We start from the raw sequence: 19,762 nt of genomic DNA on the forward strand, positions 1-19,762 counted from the left end.
AGACTTAACATTAAAATGAAAAAAGTTTCAGAAATTTTTATAAAGATTTAACAAACATTAATTTACATTAGACTATAGTATAATTCAAGTTTAGCAAAGTCACTTTTCCAGTATAGATTTTAAATAATTAGCTTAATTTACTTTAAAACCATTAAAAAACCATTCAATCAATTTTTTATGTTTTATTAGCCATTGGTATGGTTTACTTTAAAATAAGTTACTGAAAACCAAAGTTCTTAAACATGTTAGAATTAGAAAAATACTTTTTTTCTAACAAATACATTAAATAATATTTTACTGAGAATAAAAAATTGTTATAATAAGTTTTGCAAATTACTAAAGTTGACTTTAAAAACAATATAAGAAATTGTTTAGGTTGGGTAAAGTTTTGACTACTTTTTTTTATGCATTACCCTAATTAATAGTTTCATTTTTCTATGTAGATAGAACTAGACTAATTACGACAGTTTAAAAAAAATTAAGTTTATTAAACACAATGAAAAATCAAAGTGCAAAAATTTGGATCAAAGAACCTGGTGTATAAAAAACTTTTAAAGTGTCTTATGATTAGTAATAATCTTGTTTTTAAAGTACATTAAGTAAATTAAACTTAGTTTAATGTTGTAAATTTATTTTGTAAAATTAAATATTTACAACAGTTACTATTATCACCTAATTGTAGTTTAAACCGACTAAAAAAAAAGGTTGTAATCAATAGTTTTTTTTAACTATTGATTATTTATTATAGTAAACAAATTACTCAGAAGTTTAAATTTACTGAAATTGTTTAAAAAATACTGTTTATTGTTTTTTCATTATAGATCAACGCTATTATAAACTTTTAATCTAACGAAATACTTCTAAGCTACTCGTATTTGGATTCACTAGCACAGCTGTGCGGTTACTTCTAAAATTTTCAAAACTGAAAGATTTTAGCATTAGCTCCGCTATTTATCACTTATAAATGTCTAATTCGACACTCAACAAATAAAAACATTGATAGAAACCTAGTTCTAGCATTTTTTAATAACTTTTACGAGTCGATAAATTAAAATATTTAACATAAACTTCAAAATTCATTAACGTAATATGTGTTAAGTACGAAATTATTAAATTCCTATGATATGTATTACTTATCAAGTTATAAAATGAATATAATCTTTAAAAGGATTTGGACATTAAGAAATTGGCTTTACTTTAAAGTGAATTAGCTAAAATAAATATATTGTTAACTGACCAATTGAAGCTTTTACAAGGCTCAACTTCAATTTAATACTTTTTTTTGATATATTTTAGTTTGTTTTCTTTAAGTCCTAAAAAAATATTTATCTCTTTTCTATTTAGAAAGTATAAAGTGTTTCAAGATAAAACAATAGTTCTATGTTATAACAATTTGTAAAACAGTCGTATAACACTATCTAGGTACTATTGACTTATTTAGTTTTGTAGATATAGTAAAAAACGATTATTTTGTTAATAATATACTTTTTCATCAAATTTATACTATACATTTAAACATTATTGTACACTATACTTCAAGAATTTTTTTTCAAAATTTTAACAACTTTTATTATAAATAGATAAAATAAACTTATCTAAATCAAAATTTTAGTAAATGGTCATGCAATGAATACTATAGTTTTGTTAACTACTTTAAATAAAAAAAAATATGGTTTATTTTTTTTCCTAATCGTAGAAAAGTGTTCTTGTACTATAAAATCGTTTTAAACTAAATATTTCACATAAGTTTAAGTTTTTTTTCATGTAAAAATTACTAAAACTATTAACTAATTTCAATGTTAGCTATGTTGTAGCTTTTTTTTTCTTGCAAATTAAGATACTAACAGTTTAGGCATGTTTCGTGTTTATATTAGATATAATTATATTCTTAGGTTAAGGTAGGTATTCAAATGTAAAGTTGATAGTTTATAAAAAAAGATAAATTTTGTTCGAAAACATCAAGTTTTGATTTTAGAATTTATAGCAAGTTAGTATGTTTGAGTTTATATTTTAAGGAAAATTTTTAAGTAAAACTGTTTTATAAACGTTAGATTGTTATTTATTTAAATGTTGTAGTTTTTTTTAAACTATATTTCTGTTCACAAAATTTGAGACTCTAGCAGTTTTTTTGTACCTCAGGTTAATCAAAGTAAATAAATGCTGTGTAGCTTGATAACCGAAAGGTCTTTTTTCATACCAGGTTCATTGAAAATACTTGTGAATTTTAAACTTCTTTTCTTCTTATATTTATTGAGAATTTTTCTTTTCGAGCTCAATAAACTAAGTAAAAATACCTAAATAGCTTAGTTTGATTAAAACATTTTGCTTTATTTTTAAAATTTACTAAAAATGTTAATAATATTCATTTTTTCATCAGTTTTGATATTTTAAACTGCCGTAAATTTAAGATAAATATAACAAACATCACATTATCAGATGCATATATATTTTTAAAGTTAACAAAAATTTAATTAAAAAATTATAGGTTTACAGCAATTTCATATATATGTTTTTAAGATGTTTTCAAAAACTCATATTTTATTTTTTCTACAACTTAAACAAAGAAAAAAGTTTCAGTTCTATTAAGAATGCACTGTGGTCGAAATATTGTTAACGACCAAAATAAATTTACCCTTAAAGGGTTTAAACTACATCTAGCATTGATGACCAAGTATAATCGAATTTCAGGAATATATATTAACAACAGAATAGTTTTTTTAAGTTGATGTTACAAACTAATTATTACTTACTAACGACAAAGGCTTTAAAGCAGGGTTTTTAAAACTTATGACAAACTTGCCAACTTATAAAATGTATTTTTAGTGAAGTATCCTAAACTTATGTACATCTTGTTTAAATATTGATTATAGCTTTTAATAGTAAAATTATATTAAAGTACTTTATTTATAAATATTGTTAAATAGTTAAAACTTTAAATTACTTTAAGAAATATTGTTTTACAAAGCTAAACACTAAGACCTTTTTTTTTCTTAATCGGTATGAGAGGGTTACATGACAATTAAAATTCTAAAGAAAATGTTTAAGGAGTCACATCTCAAAAGTAATATATACTTGAAAAAAAAGGTCTTTTAGTTCTAACTAATGAGATTATGGTAGTATTTAAAAAATAAAACTATTGTTTATTTAATGAGATTACTTTTAAAATTACTACAAATCACTATATTGAAAAAAAAGTCAATATTAAAGTTTAACAGTACTCTATCTTTATTAAACTAACGCATGTTTCTGTGTGTTAACAAGTTTAAAACAGACATTTTTGTTATATTAATAAAGAAAGAACTGTTCAAATTTGTTATTATTATATATTTCAGTGAATTTGATTCGCTAGGATCTTTATTAGCAAATGATCAATTTCAAATTTTGAATAGTTATATTTGAAAACCTATACCTCATAAAATTGTTAAAACTGTAAAAAATGAAAACTGTGCATGTAGATCTAGTTAAAAACATTATGAATGTATAATAATTTATTTTTTTAGAATATATTAAAAGGTATATTAACAAAAACACACAATTATCAAATTTTGAATTCTCGGAACTTAAGTTGTCCAAATAATTGTGCATCAGTATGAAAGTTATTACAATGCAACTAAACTGTTTGAGCAAAACTTTAAACTATCAAAGTTACAGAACTTTTAAATTTATTAAAAAAGAGTTTTGAGAAGACTTATAATTATTTATTTTGTTTTATTTACACATTAAAAAGTCATTGTTTTGAATATGCAACTGATACTAGTTCATTTTTCGGCTGTATTATAAACTTTTTTATATGAAAATAGAATCTTAATTTTTATATATTAGCTTTTTTTTTAAACAACATCTCAGGAAAAATACAAAGTATTAAGATAAGTTTTTAGATATTACTTACGCAAGAAACATTACCAACTAACTCAAATTTGGCCCTCTTCCACCAATCAACTACTTTTTGTCCAGTGACAAACCAAAATCTCTCAAAAGGGGGCTGTACCGTTTACTTTAGGGAAGCCCTTCTTCAAAGCAACTTTTAAAATATAAAGCTAGAATTAAATTTAATTGATTAATTTAAGTTTATAATTTTTTAAGGACGTAATACGTCTAATAGTTGTAAATATATCAAGCACAATAAACAACGACTTCATGGCAATTATTTAAAAAATAAAAAAGTTAAACCATTGTATGTAAATAATTTGAGTAGTTTAGAGAAAAATTGCATATTATCAAAATTGCTATTTAAAAACTACTTTGATCAAGCAGGTGCTATTAAATAAGAATCAAAATAAAAAGAGTTTTAAATTTTATTTAAATACTAAAAAAATAATTTATGATGTGCTAGGACTACTTGATTAGTAATTATAATCAGCTAGTAAAAATAGTGACATTAAATATAAGTAAGGTATCAGAAAAGTGTTTAATAATAAAATGATTTTGTAAATAAAATAAAAAAACACCTGAAAAATTAAGTCTGATAGCTTAAAAATTAATGTGATGTCTTGTTTACAAAAGGAAATAGACTAGAATAAATATTTATTTTTAATTACTTTTATGAAGTGTTGATATAGCTTGAATTTTAATATGCAAAGATTGTTCGATGATTATAGAACGATATGTAAATTTTAATATACAGTTAACCTTAAACCTATTCTAATATTAAGATTGTTTAATAACTTTATTTCAATATACTTATTCTAAAAATAGCAATAAAATTGTATTATAACTATCTCTAGTAAAAATAGTAAATAAACTAATGTATAAAGACTTTAAAAAATTAGAAATGTAGATTAGTTAAGTTTTAAGTTATGCCTTTTTATCTTAATTTGATAGAAAATTAAACTTTCTTTTCAAACCTCATTTAAAGTGAAATTTAGTAACTTAAGAGTTTTATTTATTATAATCATTATTCTCTAACTATTTAAAAGTTTAATTAAGTCATCAAAAATAGCAAAAGGTTACTACTCATATTTAATATACCAATCAAAAACTTATTTATAATTAATAAAAATATACTGTTATTTAAAATCAGATATTAGATTGTACCAACATGTTTGAAAGTTATAAAAAATATCCGCTTGAAACGCTCTTACAAATTTTCAAACTGGATTTTTTTGTAGAACCAGTTCTCTCAAAAAATGTGTAAATACTATAAACTAGAATTAACACTCATCATAAATGACAAATAAAAGTTTATGAAAATGGTCCCTAAACATTTCGTTAAACAAGAAGAGTTTATTTTAAACAAAAAAAAGTTTTCTTTCGTATAGTATATTTGTTTCTTTTTCGGAAGATCTTTATTTTGTTTCAAACTAGTCTAGAAAAAGCGTTATTTTAAAAATCATAAAATTTTAGTTTAAAAATAAAAAAGTATATTGAAATATGCGTTTGCTATAATAAAAAAATTTATTAACTTAGTTTTCAAAATAAAGGTTATTTTAGAAAATTAATAATTAAAAAATTAATACGTATATTGTTTTAAAAACTATCTTATACTACTTATATTTAAAAAGTTATTATAATTTCTAATTTGAATGTATACTAGTTTATTGATTTTCTTACTCCATATTGAAACAATTTTACTTTATTGAAGAAACAGTTTTTTTTTAATGCCATAAAAATATTTTAAAACAAAATTCATTGATAGCTACTTGTCAAAAAAGTTCAAATAGAAAACTAAACAAATTTTACGGTTGTTTAAAATTGAGAAAATCACAAAGCTCAAATACAAGAAAAGTAAACAAAAATTGATGTTATTACGTTTCTAATCGCTCAAAATTGTCATAACTCGATATTTTTGTTGTCTAACTTTAGTTAGCCTTTGGCTGTTCGCTGACTATTGATAAAATCTTTAACCTGTACTTTACTATGCTATTATAAGAAAATTAATTCAAAATTTTGTATTTGCTCAAGGATAATTAATAACGTACTTGTATTTTTATACATTGTTACATAGTTAGGTCAATTTCGTATTTAAAATTTAATTTAACAAATAATAAGTTTAGTGCTATGTTTAAGTTAAGTTTTTTATTAATAGTACATAAAACAACCAAGCTATTTTTGGTTTACGTCTCAATTATCAGTTTTATACATCTTTATAACGATTACAAGAATTCAAATTAAGTTTTTATTTATAGAAAAACAATCTTTTATTACTTATTTTGATAAAGTTTTTTTTTGTCTGTTCGAATTATTTATAAACTGTAAGCTTCGAACAAACAAGCAGTCAGAACAAAAATGAATGATTAAAACTCGCACACTTTTGTTATTTTTGCTTGAATTGTGTCGTTTTAGCGTGCGGCGCCTCCGTTCAAGTATCATCTAAACTGGCTTTTGTTCGAAGCGCGGCTCGTCTGCATTATTGTTTTGTTGTTTAATATCATCAGCTTTTGTAAACTTTTCTGCGATTTAAACAAAAAATGTTGGCTTTTTAAAATAACTTGTACAAGTTTTTGAATTTTTTAGAGTATTAAATAGAATGTAGTAGACTAAGAGCTTTATTGGTACCCAGCAGCTTTAATCATTAAATTAAAAAAAAACTATATCATAAGCACTTTGATAACTTAAGCAGCTAATTAAAAACTTTTTTGTATTATTAAAAAAATTTAGTAGTTAATTAAAAAATACTTTACTTCAGCCTTGACTATGTACTAACCCTTTAAACTGAGTTGAACTAGTTTGAAAATAGTATGCCATGCGTAGTCAACAAAAATAGTTATTTATACAGATCGGTGTCAGAGTTGCAAGGGTTACTTTTGTATACGGATAAGTACACTTTTTACTGGTGAAGCTTAACAAAAATCATAATCCACGTTTAATACTCATTATTTCTTGGTTTAAGTTTTAATAATAACCATAACAAACATACAAATTTCTTAATATCTTATGTTTATATTTTCATTCCTTAGTAAACTTCTTAATGTATTTAACTTTGCAAAACGATGTTTTAAATGCTTATAAAGAAAAGTTTGTGGTTGCTAGTAGTAGTTAATGTTTTAAATCAAATAAAATTACTTTTTCTTTACATCACAGGTCGGAAAATTACAGTCCGCGGGCCGTACACACTTTTTAAGTACAACTTAGTTATCATTGTAAAATCCTATAACTATTCCCTTGATTGTAGTAATCACTAGTTAATCAATCTTACATTTCTTTTTCTTAATAAAGTTTGTGGTTTGAAATAATATATTTTAATAATTATTTTGTTCAACTACTGCCCGCAAAATATTTTTTTCCTACACAGTGAAGCCCGCCATCATTACTTAGTAAATTATTTTTACACATCTTTTTGTTTGACATTTGTCTTTAAAATTAAAGCGTATTTTCAACTATTGGACATATTTATAAACGAGTATTTGTAAACTAAATATAGATATTTATTTCTAAGTCTAACAATTTATTTAAGGAGATCATTTTTAGGATCATTTTAGGAGTCTAACAATGATAAACAAAAAATTATTAGAAACGAAAAATCATTGTATATTCTTTCAAGTAGTAAAATCTATAAAAATAATGTAAGTAATTAATTATTAGTCTTTTATTTAATTTCTTATTCATAAATATAAAATCTGTAGATATTTTACTGCAATCAAGATACTTTAAGAAATGTTCTCATTTAGTTTTCTTTTATTATAGCTTATAAACAAAAAAAAACCATCTATATGGCTAGCACGTTTTGCAGTTCTACGTCAACCTCTCATAAAACGTGTGTTTGATACTAATTTAAAAGTGTTTGTCGAAAACAAACAAGTTTGCTGACCAGAAAAGAAACAAACTGAATACTCCAAATAACTGATGAACAAACAAAACACAACAGAATAGAGGAAATTTTAGAGAAAAATGTACGTGATATCTACGCTTTTTGTACTTCTTCTATACAGCTGCAAACAAATCTTAAGTTTACAATGTGTTCCTGTCACAGAAAAGTACTGTTTCAATGAGAAACTAAAATTTGAAAACACTGTTAACTGGGGTTTCAACTCTACTTATTACCCAACTTTGTCGGGCTTGAACTCAGATAGTGAGGTATCTGAACGTTTTAGTTTTATGTACCCTCTCATAAAAACCGAATGCTCAAAGCACATACGTCAGTTTTCTTGCTCTCTCCACCAACCGGCTTGCATCGATGTGGGGGTTCTTCTTCCGTGCAAAGAGCTTTGCGAGAAAGTTCATGAGGAATGCTTCAAAGTTGCTTCTTCTTTTGGTATTATATGGTCAGAACACATGATTCAGTGCAGGTGAAATATTTTGAGTTTTGAAAAAAAGTATTTTATTGATAGGAAAAGAAAGTTAACTTTATAAATAATCGGTTTTAAAAAAACAAGTAAATTTTTTAAAAGATTTCACGTAGTAATCGTAAATAAACTTCTTAAAGAACTGAAATACTTCTAGTTAAACTAGTTTTTTAGTTTGTCAAACCTCTTTTATAGAAACGGAAAATTTACGTATTAAAATTAAAGTAATAATAAAAAAATTGTTCACAGTCTTTTACCTTCAATGGAAATAAACAATCAGTTTGTAGACAAAAAAGTAGCTTTAAAAGAAACTAAGAAAGACGAGCGCTTAATTAGCCGAACATTAGAAATGAGTCAAGACAATATTTTGATAAACGAGGTAAAAAAAAAACATAACTACAGTTGTAATTTTTTAATTGAAAATACTATAAAAAATAATAATTTGAAAAACTCGTACTATGTCTAGCTGTTTTATCTATTACTTAAATTGCTTAAGTATCTCCTCAATATTAGCTAACAAATAAGCTTTACAGACTTTTAGTTTAGTTTAAGAATATTTTAGGTATGCATACCACCATCAAACGAAGACAACTCTTTAGAAATAATTAACGAAATCGCTAAAAAACCAAATAAAGCTATAAACGAAACTTTAGTTACAAATATCACCAATATAGATGTTGGAATTTGGTGCCCTGCTGAACTGCGATCACCAAAAAGCTTTTCAGGGTTTTTTTAACTTATTTTTTTATCAATTGAATTTATAATCGTTTTTCAACACTTAAACAGTAATGGTTTGCAGTAATAAATAATTTCAACTCTATATTATATTTATTGAAACAACTTTTGTCAGATATTTGTTTTTTAATTAAAAAACAAAACGTAACAAACTATAAATTATTTTTTTTAATACCGGTTATAAACTAGTTTAATTTTTGTACTTAAAATTTTCCAACATTGTGTCAATGGTATAAAAGTAAATACACCAAGTAAATACTTTCACTAAGTAAATTTGTTTTTTATCACTCATTTTATTAACACCGTAATAGTAAAAATTTTGTTTGCTTACTAAAGCATATTGTATAACAAGATTTTAAATTTTATTATGTAGTTGATAAAGTACAGTTAAAACAAAGTAAACAGCTAAACACCACCCCTAATGTTTAATAAAAATATTTAATGGTGAAGTGTTTATTCGTGCAAGTTATAAAGACTTTCGTAAAAATAATTTAAAAATTAATCTTTTCTAAGTGAAATTTATTTACGTAGTATACTTTCATCGTTATAGAATATTTTTTATATAAATTTAAAAAAAAAAACTTACTTATAGTTTATGCTTGACCTGTATTTTCATCCTTGTTTTTTTTCTGGTAGCTTTTGAACAAAAAAATTTTTGACGTGCGAACAAAAAGCATGTGAAGTTTATGTATTTATTTTTAGAACGTTTTAAATTAAGTTTATACAGTGATAGCAGTTTATTAGTTCAGACAAATGTAAACAAAACGAAAACTTCTTGAGTTTTTAAACGTGCTCAACTGACAAAAACTTGAGATAAACCAAATATTTAAGTTTTATAAGCTAATTATTAATCTCTGATCGATATTTGAATTATATTTTTTGTTTTAGTTTATATTTTCGATTTTTATCAAAGTATAAAATTGAAACAATTACTGAAATATAGAAGTAAGCATTTAAATTATTTTATAAAATTAAATATAGTAAGTTTTGCACAAGAACTTTCGCTTAACCAACTGATGTAAAATAACAAAAATAAAACTTATTTTTAGCTTCTAACAGCATTTGTTAATGTTTTTTATTTTTTTGGAGCTGTATTGTTAAATTTAATGTCTTTCTACGTAAGCATTTAAACTATTAATAGTTTTTTTTTAACTTTGTTCTATATTTTTAAGAAGTTAGAAGTACATACCACTATTTTAATCCTAATCTAATTACAAAATCTTTCAACAAAAAAAAAGCTTGATAAACTGATAAAAGTAAAGTTAAAACTTACTTTGAAAATACAAATATAAGTAAATACTATATATTTTTTAATCAATGTTTTATTACAAATAACTAAAAAACAGTTTTTTAGATAAATTCATCATCAGAGATCTAACTATTATTCAGCCGTCTGCTTTTTATGCAAATTTAGTTAAATAGTAGTACAAATCTCCTAATTGGTTGTCACATAAGTTTGATCTTTAAAAATTAGATACAAGCTTAAGATACAAATTTGTGTTGGAAACTATATAAATTAAGTTAAAACACTCTTACATCAAAACGTAAGCTCTTAAGTTACTTCGTTTATATTGATATGCACTGCACATCTAAAATTATAGAGAATTATTTTAATTTTAATCGTGTAATCAAAACAGCTACAGCTTTCTGAATATCGAAGGATGCAGCCCTCCATGCCCGAACATGTACGTAAGCGAAGGCGAACTGGTTGTTCTGAGAGGTTTCATTCTTTTAGTTTCACTGATTTGCTCAATTGTGTCATTGTTTACTCTTTTGACATTCCTAATAAACACTGACAGGTTTATTTGACAATGATTTTTCTTGATTCGTGATCAACAAAGTTGATCTGTAATAATGTTATAATTAGTATATTTAAGCTGATTTATTGTTTTCTATAAAAAACTAACTTTACAACTTTTTATTTATTTGAGCACTAAGACCTGCATTTTATTTTTATTCAGTTTTTTTATCTTTATAAATTTAATTCCTATACATTGAGACAATACTGTTTTCTAAAACAAATACTCAATAATTCATTGTTTTAATAACAGCTTTGAATTTTTTTATCATTACTAAAAAATTTACGTTGTATGTTTGTTAACATGATGTTTTGAACATCTGCCACTTTATTGTGCTTATTTTCTTAAAATACATCGATTTCTTCGTAACATAAACTTATCAGATTGTAAAAAATAGAATAAGTTAATGATTTAAAAGAAAATCGTATCAACATCAGAGAACCTTATATAAGTTATTTTAAAAAGGTAGTATCAAGTTTTACATTAGAACTAAACTAAGACTTAAAAATTAGTTTATTTTAGTTTAAAGAAAAATGTTAGTCTTTTTCATAATAAACTATGTTTTTGCTTTTAATTAAAAAGATGTGCACTTTAAATATTAACCTACTGCGGAATTTTTTGATGTGATTGATTATTTTCACGTGGCCATTTCTTATGCGCGTAGGAAAACGATCTGCTATCCATTGTTAAAACAGTTCGCGTTAGTTTTAAACTTTAAGTGTTCTTATGCTTATTGTTCCCACTTTCAAAGTTCTTTTATAATATACGCACTGCTAATTACTAATTTTTATGAGTTTTGAAAATTTTATGAAAACAATTACTTGAGGATATTTATAGTTTTTTTTATCTTATAAGCAGCATGTTTATTTTTATGTTTCCAAAAAAAATATATAATAAAAATTTTTGCTATTAAAAGCATAACGTGTGTAAATTAACTCTCTATTTTTTAACCAGTTTATAAGTAAAAAATTAGTAAGCTGATAATAATGTTTTCTATTATGACAAATATATAGAGGTTTATAAATTTAATATTTAAATGAGTAGCTGCATATACTCACTGTCAAAAAGTTATGTTTTTTTCTTTAAAACTACTTATACTGTACTGTGAAAACTTGTAAGGTTTTATTTAAAAAATAGTTTTACAGGTTTAGATATCCAGAAAGACCGATAATTTTCTACTCTGCATCATACTTTGTAGTATCTTCTTTGCATGTTGCAGCATATTTTATCAATCTAAATGCATCTTGTAATAAACGAGTTAGTTGACTATGAACTAGACATTCATATACAATCGCAAGTTGTCTATTAAGTATACAATATACATTGCAAAAATAATCTTAGACTGTTAATTTATTTCACTACTTTTAACCAGTGGTCTTTACGGTGTGTACCCATGCAAGTTTATTTTGGGGTGCATAAAACTCATGCAGGGATGCACGAAACTAATTTTCAAAGTTACATTAGACATTCTAAAAGTTATGATGAAGAGCAAAAAACGGTTTTCTGCATATTTCTGGGGAGCTTTGAGTGCACAAAACCTTTTTATCCACGTTAAATGTACACAGACCGTGAAAACCACTGCTTTTAACTAAGCACTGAAAACTAAAATTGTTATTTTAATAAAATAAAAATTATTTAGATTCTAGATGACGACAATAAAGTTATTTATGGGTTTACTGTTGTAGAAGGTATCCACCAAAGACTGTGCACATTGATATTTATGCTACTATACTTTTTTACAAGTGAGAAAGTTCATGTTTAAAATTAAAAGATTAAACAAAAGTAACTAAAACAATACAAACAAAGCTATATTATAAGTTTCAAAGCAAAAATAAAGTAAGAATAACTTTAATTAGTTTTTTTTTTGTATTTGCAGCATTTTTTTATACTGTTTATAAAATCAGTTTTTTGTTTGTTATTAAGAATTTATTTTCACTTGGATTTTAAAGTACGACAAATTTCTTATTAGTAACAAACACACATTCTGTTCAAGTAATATAAAAAATATTTGTCATTTTAACAACTTATCAAGTCTGTCAATCTTTAAACAATTTAAAAACATTGAAGTTATGAATTTCATTTACAAAAAGTTTTTTTTAATACTATCTAACCATAAAATGTACTTTACTTCAGTTTTTATGCCTTTACAATTAGTACTTAAATTAAGATATTTAAGTCAAATCATATTAAAACCATCAAACACCTAGGGTAAAAACAAATATTTGCTTTTGATTAATCAAACAAACTGTTTTATTTTAGGTTAAAAATATAATAAAACAAAACATAACACTACATTTAACCACTTTTTATTAATTTTGTTGTTACTTTTAAAACCTTTATACTTCTTTCTATTATAAACTATTCAAATATTCTAAATTCATACTTCAAACTTCTTACTGTTAACATTTAAATAAATTTGTTATATTTTTAAAATATATCTCGAACTGAATTAGAAATACGTTGTAATAAAATTACATGATGTATATCTATGTCGAAATTAAATGGACCGTTAAGCCTATGAAATTCAAACATAGGTGACTAAAATTCAATTAAATTTTTACTTTCTATTGAACTTTGATAAACCGTGAATTTTTGTTGTCACAACATTTTAATGCTTTTATCGAGCAAATACTGTTGTTTTAGTTAGTTTGAGTAAACTTGTTTGAAACTGTAAGAATTTAATATTAATGAATTGATAATTTTCGATAGTCTACTATGAAAAAATTATAAATAGTACAAATAAAATATTGTTTTGTTTTTGTATTTAAACGTTGTCTTTTTTTTTTACTTTAAGCAAATGATTTTTCAGTGAAGTAGTTATATGTTTTTTGAAAAAAGCTGGTAATAAAAAAACAAAGCTAAAACTTAAATTCTGACAGATAGTTATTAAACTTTAAAAATTTCTAACTATTTATTATTATTCATTATAAAAACAGCTTTCGGTCAAAAACTTTTATAATAAAATGAGTGTTTCGAGGGTTTAACTTTCATAAATAAAAACTTAAATTTTAATTGTAAAAATTTTCATTTTGTATTTTAGAATATCTTTTACATTTACGATGTTATTTTATACCTACTTTAATTTTTTTAATGGTTTTCCTCTAGTATCTACATATATTTTTGTGATAGAAACCGGTGATATCAAGACTTAATATTATCGAAAAATAAACAAAATTAAGTCTTTTTAACTTTACATGTTTAGCTGTAGATTTCAAATTTAGCTTTAAATGTTTCACAACAGTCGTATATGAAACAAGTTTAAAAATTTTTCTTATGCCAAAGCAAAGTTTTTATAAAAGTCAAATCATAACAGTGTCTTAAAAGTTTCTCTAAAATTTCTTAATTGAGCTGAGCCTATTTATATTGGTGTTTAATGTTTTAAATAGTATTGATAAGCAAGTAGAATTATATTATTTTATGAAAACTTAGGGACTCATTTATTATTTTGCAACATTTATATAAGAAAAATAATTATAAAAGTTTTAAAATAATTTTAACAACAACTCCTTTCTATTGACACTTTGTTTCTTTAATGCAATCTTTAGTTTATCTAAGCATTAAAGTGTCCATTTTGTATCTGTAGATTCTTATGAAGCATCATAATATTATCAAACACTAATTGAATAAAAGTTATCTTAATTTCATGCACAAACATAATGTGTTTAGATTAATGTGTTAAATTTTATCACAGTGAAAGGCACTGTATGGTGGGTGATTCTCACGTTCACCTGGCTTCTAGCTGCTGCTTTTAAATGGGCAAAAGAAGCAATAGAAAAGCATTCAACTTTGTACCACATAGTTGCTCTGCTGTTACCCGCCCTCCAAACAACTGCTGCTGTTCTACACAGGAAAGTTGAAGGCGATAACATTACTGGTAAATTAACTTTCAGTTTCTGTATTTGTTTTATAGTTTTGAAAAGATAAACAACAAATCAGCTGGCTGTTGCATTAGTCAAAAACCCTTGGCCTTACTAAATTTTATAGACATTCGTAAACTTTAGTCTAAATTAACTTTTTGAATATACTTTATACTCTGTTATAACTGAAAAGTATGACAAAAATACGATATCAAAACTAATACGAAGTACTATATTAAGATGTCTATAACAAAAGTATTTTTTATTTTTTATCAGTTCCCTACAACTGCACTAAAAAATTTTGTGATTATTTATTTTTTCTTTATCTATGATACTTACAAGAAAGTATGTAAAAACTATTTTTTTTAATAAAATAAAAATTTTATTAAAATCCTAACCGTGTTAAACCTGTAAAAACAAATAAATTGAACCAGGTTTGTGTTACGTCGGTATATACGATACAGTTGGAGTAAAGTATTTGCTATTGGTACCTATGGGTGTTTATCTTTCTGTTGGAATAATAATTCTATTCACAGGTATGTTTGTTTTAAAACTAAGTAGCTACTTTTCATATGCTAAGATTTTTGTTTCTTTCTAGTTTATAAAAAAATATCGATCTTTATATAACTCAACATTGGTTATAAAAAATAATTTTAATTTTAACAGGTTTTTTCTGTTTGAATCGTGTTCGAAAAAGTTTAAACAATGACGAAGACAATAAACAAAAATTAGCGAACTTTATGTTACGGATTGGAATATTTAGTCTACTGTTTATAGTTCCTCAAGTAATTAATTATAGTTCTAAAGCTTCAATCTGATGTTTAAATGTTTATTTAATGTTTACAACATATTTTAGAATTTTGTAAGTTGTTTTTTACTTAAGAAAAAAAAAGAGAAAAAATAGTCAATGATATTTTTTCAGCTAGTTAATTAAATATTTTTGCCGAAATTGAATTTCAAAATATTTTTAACAAAATATACACTAGAAAAATAGAATTATAAACTGTTTCTTCATTTTTATAAGGCAAAATTTAACAAACTACATTAGCTATATTTATTTTATTTAAAAGCTTTTTTCAAACAAAGTTTTTTCTAACTAAAAACTTATTTTAAACATTAATTTAGATAAAAAAAATTTCGTGGTTTTTAATAAAATATCAGTAGTAGTTTAATAAATGTAAATGAAAGTTTAAAAAATAACTAAAATGATTATAAATGATAAAGTTGATACAGCAGTTATTAGATAAAATTGCTTCAAGTACTTCATAAAGTTTTTGATACAAGCTACATTGTGTATTTATTTTTCTCAAAAAAATTGATTAATTATTGATGTTTTTAACAGCTTATACTCATAGCAGTTTATCTGTATGAAGAGTCAAATAGGTCGGCATGGGAAGCTAAATGGTTTGGTGAAAACTGCGATACATTCGGTGTACCTTGCCCTGTAAAGAGCACTGAAATGGGAAAATACGCACAACGTAATGATTTAAGTTTTTGCTGTAATGCTGAAGTTTAAGGATAAATTTATTTATAAAGCTTTTTTTAGATAATACACAGTATTGTATGTGCAAAAAAAAAGAATAAAAACAAAAAAGATTTTAAAGTTTGTATTTTAAAGTAAGAACTGGTTATTTTATTTCAATAACGTTTTTTATTGGAATTTAACTGCTTAAATATTTTTATTCTAATTTTTGATGTTTTGATCGTATTTATTACTGAAGTTGTTTATTTTGTTTTTGCTTGTAGATATTCAATAAAAATAAACAGAAAACAAGCAGCCTCCACTATTTATTTTTTATGTGAAGTACACAATGACACTAGTCGTCGCCCTTCCTCCTTTGTTTTGGATTGCTGGAAGAAAAACATACAACTCCTGGAAAAGAGGCCCTTCAAAAAATATGTAAGCTTTTATTAAGAATGTTGATACAGTCTACAAAAAGTATGTAAATATAAACATTAGAATAAATGTTTTACCCATGACTTTTTTTTTGATAAATAGTTTTTTTGTGCAACTTGACTTAAATCAGTAAAATTGTATATATCAAGCAGACTATACTAAATTTTAAATAATAAACTAAAATTACTCTATTAAACTTTATCAAATGTAATTTTATTTTTATTTTTGCAGATGTTTTAAAGAAAAAAATTCAAAATCAAATCATCTAAATAACACGAAAACATATCTGTTAAATAACACAACAGTCGGAGGACACACAACTGGTATTTGTTCTGTTATTTTATTTAAAAACTAACATGAATTACGACTAACAAAAAAAACGATGTAGTTTTATACAACACTATTTAGTTTAATAAAACTCTTTTATGAAATTGAAGTGAAAAATTTTTTTATGTTTAAGTTTATAAAAGTTGTTTAAAATTACTTTTTTTAGTTGATTTTTTATTTACAGATACAAACAACACTCAAATAATGAGCAAGGGATTAACGTTTGATAACAGAAAATTAAACTTTAACAAAGGTATGCATATTTGAAAGATATAACTTTTGTTAGAATACATAATCTAGACTATTAAATGCTTTTTAAAACAGAACAAGCAATTAATGGTTGGAACGACTTCATGGCAAACTGTCCATCTTCCACCGAAAGTGCACACAGTTCTGACATCACTTATTCTGACAGTGACAGTTCAACACCAGACAGACAAGACAAACTTGTAAAAAGCGGTGGTTCGAGAAAAAGAAGTCAGCCTAACATCAAAGTTCCGATAGAACGTCATCATAATCATAGTGCTTCGCGGGACGTCATTTATGAAAACACATCGACTTCTAAAAAGTTAGAGACTAAACATTCTCGTGAAGATGAACAACAAAACCCTGACTTAAGGGCAAACGAAGTAAAGCTTGCTTCGAGAATGTATCCCGGGTTATCTTTGAATGAAAACGATAAATTTAAGTTGAAACCGGAGCGCCAAAAACCACCCCTTCCACCCAGGCCGCAGAAAAGAATATCAATTCAAAATTTTGATGATAACCCATCGTTTTCATCGTCGCTAAACATAAACAGTCATAGAAACAAAATTTGCGACCGAAGCGATTTACGAAAAAGCATAAAAGCAAATGGCCAAGACCAAAAAAAAGGAAAATCATTAGATAATGTTTTTACGAGTTTAGCATGAAAAATTAGCGTAGTAGATTAGGCTTTTTTTGTTTATTATTTTGATTTTTTCAATAAGAACATTAATAAAAAAAATTAATAGTAATTAAGTTGAATACTAAATTTTTTAGTAAAAAACTTTATATGTTTTTAGTTTAACACTTTCGCCTCGTAAAATGTATAGAACTTTTTAAGCTATGACAATAGATTTTTTGCATCATAATTTTAGTACAATTTTTTTTAATTGCACTTAGAGTGTAAAAACAAAAGATGCACTACTACTTTAAATTTGTGAGGAATAACAATATGTAGCTACTGTTTTTAATGTTTTGTCTAGAAAATTAATTGAAGATTTTAAAAAGTTAATAAAAAATCAAGTGAACATAACTTATCTACTTCAACATAAACACAAGATATGTAAAAATTGGTAGTTAACTTATTCAAATTTAAATTTCAGTAATCCTTTTTTGACGATAAAAATATTACCTATAGTTGTATAATTTGTATGGTTTTCTTGCTTTTATTTTAACTTTATACAACTTTTTCTAATTTTGTAAAATCCTTTTTTGACGTTAAAAATATTACCTATAGTAGTATATTTTGTATGGTTTTCTTGCTTTTATTTTAACTTTATACAACTTTTTCTAACTTTGTAAATTAATTTACTTCCAATTAAAACATGACCGAACGTCAAATTTTACAGAGATTTTCACACTGGTAATAAATGTAATCTCAAACTAAAGTTTGAGCCGTACAGTATTCTAATAGTTTATTGTAAAACTACAGACTTTTCTGATAATTCTTGAAGTTGGTGTAGTTTTTTAATCTATTTTTAACAATAAAATATTTTGTAACTGATCATAATACAAATTAATTTACTAAAAAACTAAAACAAATTTTATTTTAAGATTTTTTCAATAAAGTTTTGTCTATCGAAATTAGGCTTGGTTATTCAAATAGAACTTTTTTATATAAAGTAATTTATTTGTATGATTTAAATACAAAGTATTTAGAAATATAAAATCAAAAAGTATAATCAATTCTACAAATGGTTTAAGAACTTTGTAAATTCGCAGAATATTATTCATATAATATTTAGACATTATTTTTTTTTTCACCACGTTATCATAATTAAGAATAATCAACTCTAAGTACTAACAATTCTATAATCTTTTGATCATTTTGTTAAAAGTAGTTTAAAGTGATTATAATAAGTTTTTGAAGTTTTTGGGTGCACTAGATAAATTATACAAAATTAAGGGAATAGAAACTCATCAACTATGTTTGAGCTTTAGTATGTTTTAGGTTTAATCATTGACATGATACATGTTAACAAACTGTTAGAAATAAAATAGTTTGATATATAAGTATTAAGTTAACCTTCAATTATAAAGTAAAAAAAAGATCCAACTGTTCTGTTATACTTTAGTTTAGATTATCCTATAGATTGAAAATTTTTATAACAAATGAGATAGTTTTAAAACTTTGTAATAAAGTTTTGAGCAAAACTATAACAAAAATACATTTTTTTTATAATATGAGTTTTAATGTAGCTATTACGATTAGGCAAATATTTTAGCAATGACTTTTAGCAATGAACGTTTACTAGCTGCTTTTAAGCACTTTTACGTTTAATAACTTAAATAAAATTTTTGTTTTTATAACAAATAGGCTTAGATCATTAAAATAAAAAAACGCTAATGTTCTAAAATACACCTAAAAGTACTAAACAATTAAAACAAAAAAAAAATTGTTTAATTTTAAGCGTTTTAAGCAGTTGAAATTTATTGGTAAAGTAACCTGCCGCGTAATTAAGCATGTCATATATCTACACATCTTAAAAGCATATAACTTCAGATCAAATACTTTTACTATACTTTTATATTAAATTCTAAATAAAGTTACTAAAAAAAAATAAAACTAACAACATATATTTTTATGTTTATATATTTTTGTGACAATCGCTTACTTACAAATATTAAAAAACAATTGGTAGCTGTCTAAATTGCACGAGCGTACAAAATTGCACGAGGGGA

The 19,762-nt window shown here is 24.3% G+C and overlaps 1 protein-coding gene across 1 annotated transcript; it reads left to right on the top strand.

Moving 5' to 3' along the window:
- The first annotated feature begins 7,631 nt into the window (after window positions 1–7,631).
- LOC145848977 (frizzled-3-like) lies at window positions 7,632–18,531 on the top strand. Its single transcript, XM_082954122.1, has 14 exons — window positions 7,632–8,225; window positions 8,472–8,601; window positions 8,785–8,948; window positions 10,595–10,756; window positions 11,902–12,013; window positions 12,396–12,498; window positions 14,448–14,630; window positions 15,048–15,149; window positions 15,280–15,398; window positions 15,956–16,091; window positions 16,381–16,513; window positions 16,742–16,833; window positions 17,022–17,090; window positions 17,162–18,531. Exons 1-14 carry the CDS (start codon window positions 7,828–7,830, stop codon window positions 17,746–17,748), a joined length of 2,490 nt encoding a protein of 829 aa, XP_082810248.1. The 5' UTR covers window positions 7,632–7,827; the 3' UTR covers window positions 17,749–18,531.
- The last annotated feature ends 1,231 nt before the right edge of the window (window positions 18,532–19,762 follow it).

Source organism: Thalia democratica, chromosome 1 (genome assembly GCF_965202585.1).
Source record: "Thalia democratica chromosome 1, ktThaDemo2.hap1.1, whole genome shotgun sequence".
Lineage (NCBI taxonomy): Eukaryota > Metazoa > Chordata > Thaliacea > Salpida > Salpidae > Thalia > Thalia democratica.

Excerpts from the sequence above, each read along its gene's own strand:
- LOC145848977 (XM_082954122.1), top strand. The coding sequence starts at position 7,828 with ATGTACGTGATATCTACGCTTTTTGTACTTCTTCTATACAGCTGCAAA. Across the intron at positions 10,757-11,901 it reads TTCCTAATAAACACTGACAG|GTTTAGATATCCAGAAAGAC; the intron begins GTTTATTTGACA and ends ATAGTTTTACAG. Across the intron at positions 15,399-15,955 it reads TACTGTTTATAGTTCCTCAA|CTTATACTCATAGCAGTTTA; the intron begins GTAATTAATTAT and ends TGTTTTTAACAG.